Here is a 4,802-nt window from a genome sequence, read left to right as displayed (position 1 = left end):
ACAGACAATAATCGAATTCTTCGATGTTCAGTACCTGAAAAATTATTAGACTACATGCGTATGTGATGATTACAGATAATTAATCAACTTTAGATGAACCCGGTTAGTTAGTAACCACGGGAGATGAAAACAACACTGCGAACAAAATCTTTTGATCACGCCTTCAACAGTACTACAGTTATAAGCAAGGCCGCCGAAACATGCAATGCAATTGGCCGGATTTCGCCGTCACCTTTTGCTTACTCCGGCCACGCATTTTCAACCCCACTTGATGGCCGCATGCTGCTCTCGCCACACCATATCACGGGCACCGGATCAAGAACTCAACAGCCCGTGCGTCACGCTGATGCCTCCGGCCCCAACTTGGCGAAAAGGTCTCTCCATCGGCCGGCTAGCACTTTCTTCTACTGTTCCACATACCAAATCTCTCGAGGTCACAATTTGTGCAGTGGTGCACCGCCGATCCACCACACACGTTGTTGCACGCTAACCTTTTTGACACATTGTGTGGCTGCCCGACCTCTCGAACCTCTATAAATAGCTCCGAGTTGTTCATGGCTGCTCCCCATGCACATACAAAGCAAACAGTGAGCAGCAATCCGACCATCTTCACTTCACCAAGCGAGAGAGAGAGAGAGAGAGAGAGAGAGAGAGAGAGAGAGAGAGGAGAGAGAGAGAGAGAGAGAGAGAGAGAGAGAGAGAGAGAGAGGAGAGAGAGAGAGAGAGGAGAGAGAGAGAGAGAGAGAGAGAGAGAGAGATTTTGATCCACATGGCTCCCAGCAGAGAGGCGTGCGCAGTCGCCATGGCCATGGCGGCGCCGTTCCTTGCGATGGCGAGCAACGTCGGCAGCGCTGTCCCCACGGCCACAACATGCAACGGCGGCGAGAAGCGGCGCCGGACCTCGTCCGACGCCCTCCAGCGCACCGTGTCCGACGTCTCCCACGAGCTCCACCACCCGCACGGCGCCAAGGAGAAGACGACGACGGCCGAGGAGAAGCCGCCGCAGCCGCTGCACCCCGTCCCCGAGGTGGAGGACGCCAAGTGCGAGTGCTGCGGCATGTCGGAGGAGTGCACGCCCGAGTACATCCGCGGCGTGCGCCGCCGGTTCGCCGGGCGCTGGGTCTGCGGCCTCTGCGCGGAGGCCGTGCGCGAGGAGGCCGGCAAGAGCGGCGGCGCGCCGCTGGAGGAGGCGCTCCGGGCGCACATGGCCGTGTGCAAGCGCTTCAACGGCTTCGGCCGGACGCACCCGGTGCTGCACCAGGCGGAGGCCATGCGCGAGATCCTCAGGCGCCGGGCCAAGCTCGGCCCCAGGTCCAGGTCCAGCATCAACCCCAGGGAGGTCGGCAGGGAGGCTGCCGCCGTGGCGAAGGCCGGCGCCGGCGCCGGCATCGCCCGCAGCTCCAGCTGCATGCCCTTCATCACCGACGAGGTCAACGGCCGGGTGTCCATCAACAGGAACTGATTCGCGCGGTTGGTCGATGATTAGTTTTGAGCATGCAACAAGCATCTCTTTTTCGATGTTTGAGTAGCTTGCTTGATGCTTCATTAGCAATTCCTTTTTAGGCTAGAGGGTGCACGCATGTTTACATGCCATTGCGGCTGTTTTTTTGCTGCACTTCTAGCTTGACCTGTGCTGTAGTAGTCTATGGTCATGCTTAGTTTGGTTTTGTTCATGCAACCTCTCGGTTGTATGGAGACTATGTATCGAGGGTGTTTCAGGGTTCAGTTCCGATCCAGCCAGCTGACTTGTCAGTGGATGGACATCCTCTATGCCCTATGGTAGCGTCAGTTTGTTTTTGGACGGGGCTTGCTTGGCACTCTTATGGTGTAGTGTATTTGCATCACACCCTGGGAGGGTTGAAGCCCTGTCTTTGGTCAATTCCAGCCCCAATTTTATTGGGCACGATGTAACGAAGGATTGTAGTCCTGACCTTCAAAGCTATAAATAAATGTAATGATGTGTGGATATTGGTGCCTAATTAGCCGTTGTGTGCTAATTTGGATTTCTAGTAAACGCTCATCACTTGTAAGTTTTCATTTTCTTTTGAAGTTAAAACACATGAGATTTTCTTTGAGAACCCAAAGTGTGAAAAAGAAGTGGTACTAGTTCAAGAAAACAGATTAATACTCCCTCCGTTCCAAATTATAAGACATCCCAAGAATCTTGGAGAGTCAAAACAATCTCAAGTTTGACCAAGATTATAGAGAGAAATATAACGATTTATGATATCAAATTGATGTACTATGAAAATATAACTAATAAAGAATCTAATGGTACTTAATTTATATAATAAATATTATTATTCTATTATATAAATTTGGTCAAACATAAATATTTTTGACTCTCCAAGATTGTTAGAATGTCTTATAATTTGGAACGGAGGGATTAATAGTGTGTTTGATTGTGAAGGAGATATTAGAGCCATGATCCATTACCAGTTTACCACCACTGGCACTAAGCGGCATTAGACGGCGGCGAGACAGCTAGCTTTGTTGGAAGTTGTAGAAACCTGGCAAGAAAGCCTGGTTTTTCTTTTGTATCAGATCGAAAGCAAAAGGAAACTTGTATTCGTGCAATTGAAATATAGCATCATCGTGAGCTACCCTGCTAGTATGATGCATCCTCGTATCGTCACCAGAAGGGAAATAATCGCTGAGATTTGCACAAAAAATAGTAAAGAATTTGCACAAAAATTAGAAAAGAATTGTTTCATTAAGGTATACATATCAGGTTTGTAGTACATGATGTATGTCGTACAAGTCAGTTCCCTACGTAAATATATAAAACAAAGAAAAAGAGAAAGCAATTAATGAATTGACATGCTATTTAAGTACAGCTTCACAGCAGGCCATGTCACGAATAAACGAACGGCCGCGTTACACAACTACCAGCCGGCGCACAGCCCGCCGTCGGCGCTCTGCATCGCCACGTCGCCGTCGCCGTCGTTCATGTAGGCGGCGAGGTTCATGTACTGCTCCCGCTCCTGCTCCCGGCTGGGCTGCCGCCACCGCGAGCGGCACACGACGCACGTCGCCGCCCGCCGCGCGCGGCTGCGCTTCCACCGCGCGAAGCACTCGGCGTGCACCGCGTTCCGGCACGTCCTGCACGTCAGGACCGCCTGCTGCACCGGCGCGGCCGCCGGCGCCATCTCCTCGAGGCACACCGGGCACGCCGCGCCGTCGAGCGGCCTCCCCGACGACGCCGCCGCGTCCCGGCGGCCGTCGGCGGCGGGGCGGGCCGCCGACCAGAGCTGGTGGAACCGCTCCCTGGCGCGCGCGCCGGCGAGCGCGTCCGGGTGCGTGGGCGCGGCGACGAGGCGCGCGACCTGGCACGGGCGCAGCGTCTGCCTCCAGACGCAGGCATCGTCGAGGGAGAGGCCGAGGACGCGGAGCAGGACGAAGAGGATGTGCTTGCAGGGCGCGGCGGGGTCCGGGCACGTGCACGCCGGCGCGGCGGACAGCGTCACCGTGTACACGTTCCCCGTGGCGCCGAGCACGAAGAACTCCGCCCCCGCGCGGTGCAGCAGCCGGAGCTGGTGCTGCAGCGCGCGGATGATGCGGTTCGCCACGCGCCGCGTCGACGCCTCCTCGTCCGCGGCGGCGGCGAACGGGGTGGTGGTGGTGGTAGCGTCCGGCGTCGTCGCCACCGGCTCCATCGGGGGGTGGCTGGCTCGTCGTATCTGGCGTGGCACGGCGAGGGTCCGGAGCTGTGCCGGCTATGTAATGCTGGGGTGCTCCCAAAAAGTCCGGATGCGTTGAGTGCCGTGGGAGAAGACTACTGTCTGTGAGGGCGAGAATGGCGGCGAAGTGAAGCTACCGGCAACGGCCAAGAGGGGGAGGCAGGTCCGGCAAGTTACCTTTGGGGTTCAGGTTTGGGAAAAAGCACGAAGGACAATCCTTCCTTCCAAGTCTCAAACTCTCAATGACCTTGCATACCAACACCAAATCATGGGTTAACGGCTTCACTTCGCCCGGAAACAGAGCAGTTTTGTGCTTGAAAAGGTCACCGTTGCAACATAGGTTGCCCAGTTTGACCAAACTGCTAAAAGCTACGGAATGGACCGGACGTGTTTGATTCAAATGGGAAACGACACAGCATTTTAAAGTTTTAATTACATGTAGTAGACTGTAGAGAGAGAGAGAGCGGAAGTTTTGGATGTGCCCCGTGCTCGCACAGAGAAATTCTCCATTATCTCATTCAAGCTCCGGATTTGTACCTACAAAAAAACAAGGTTCCGGACTGGTAGAGCATTTTGCAGGTCGTTTCCGCGGGCCTTTCTGTGGAACAGACGGACGCTGGGCCGGATTTCATGAGACCAATCCGGCGAATGAAGCCTGCTCGGATACATTTGTTGCCAATGGGCCTGCCGGCAAGGCCACGCTACGGCCTTTGTTCCGCCCATGTAAACAAGCGGTTTTTTCTTTTTTATATTTAAAAAAAATAAAATTTCAAAAATATATGTCGGTTTTGGAAAATTTCAAAAATATACCCCGGTCGCCCTATGGGGGGCGACAGGGCTCAAATGTATTTTTTTTCTTCAAATTTGCAACGAAGTCCCTGGAGGAAAAAAAAAGAGGGGGGCCTGTCGCCCCCCAATGAGCGACAGGCCCCAGTCGCCCCTGGGGGCGACAGGCCCCTGTCGCCCGTGGGGGGCGACAGGGTCCCCTGATGCCAAATTGAGATCGTAGAAACATGAGCTTGTGATATAGCTACACCTAATTCCAGACCTGTTAATGCTAGAACTATAAATAAGGGACCAAGATCTCCTATGAAATAGAAAATATTATTCAGAAATAGCATA

General features: G+C 53.7%; 2 protein-coding genes across 3 annotated transcripts; one reads left to right on the top strand and one right to left on the bottom strand.

The window, feature by feature from the left end:
* The first annotated feature begins 526 nt into the window (after window positions 1-526).
* On the top strand, window positions 527-1,975 carry LOC120704821. 2 transcript variants are annotated; one of them, XM_039989348.1, is made up of 2 exons: window positions 527-623; window positions 743-1,975. In XM_039989348.1, exons 1-2 carry the CDS (start codon window positions 555-557, stop codon window positions 1,460-1,462), a joined length of 789 nt encoding a protein of 262 aa, XP_039845282.1. In that variant the 5' UTR covers window positions 527-554; the 3' UTR covers window positions 1,463-1,975. The 2 variants fall into 2 exon arrangements, with proteins under 2 accessions (XP_039845282.1, XP_039845284.1); XM_039989350.1 differs by having other exon boundaries at window positions 585-623; window positions 735-1,975.
* Window positions 1,976-2,694: 719 nt separating this feature from the next.
* Window positions 2,695-3,672, bottom strand: LOC120704820 (mitogen-activated protein kinase kinase kinase 1-like). The gene has a single exon (XM_039989347.1). The coding sequence runs from the start codon at window positions 3,654-3,656 to the stop codon at window positions 2,886-2,888; it is 771 nt and encodes a 256-aa protein (XP_039845281.1). The 5' UTR covers window positions 3,657-3,672; the 3' UTR covers window positions 2,695-2,885.
* Between the last annotated feature and the right edge of the window lie 1,130 nt (window positions 3,673-4,802).

The sequence above is a fragment of the Panicum virgatum genome, chromosome 4K, assembly GCF_016808335.1.
Source record: "Panicum virgatum strain AP13 chromosome 4K, P.virgatum_v5, whole genome shotgun sequence".
Classification (NCBI taxonomy): Eukaryota; Viridiplantae; Streptophyta; class Magnoliopsida; order Poales; family Poaceae; genus Panicum; species Panicum virgatum.
This window is presented reverse-complemented; position numbering and strand designations above follow the sequence as displayed.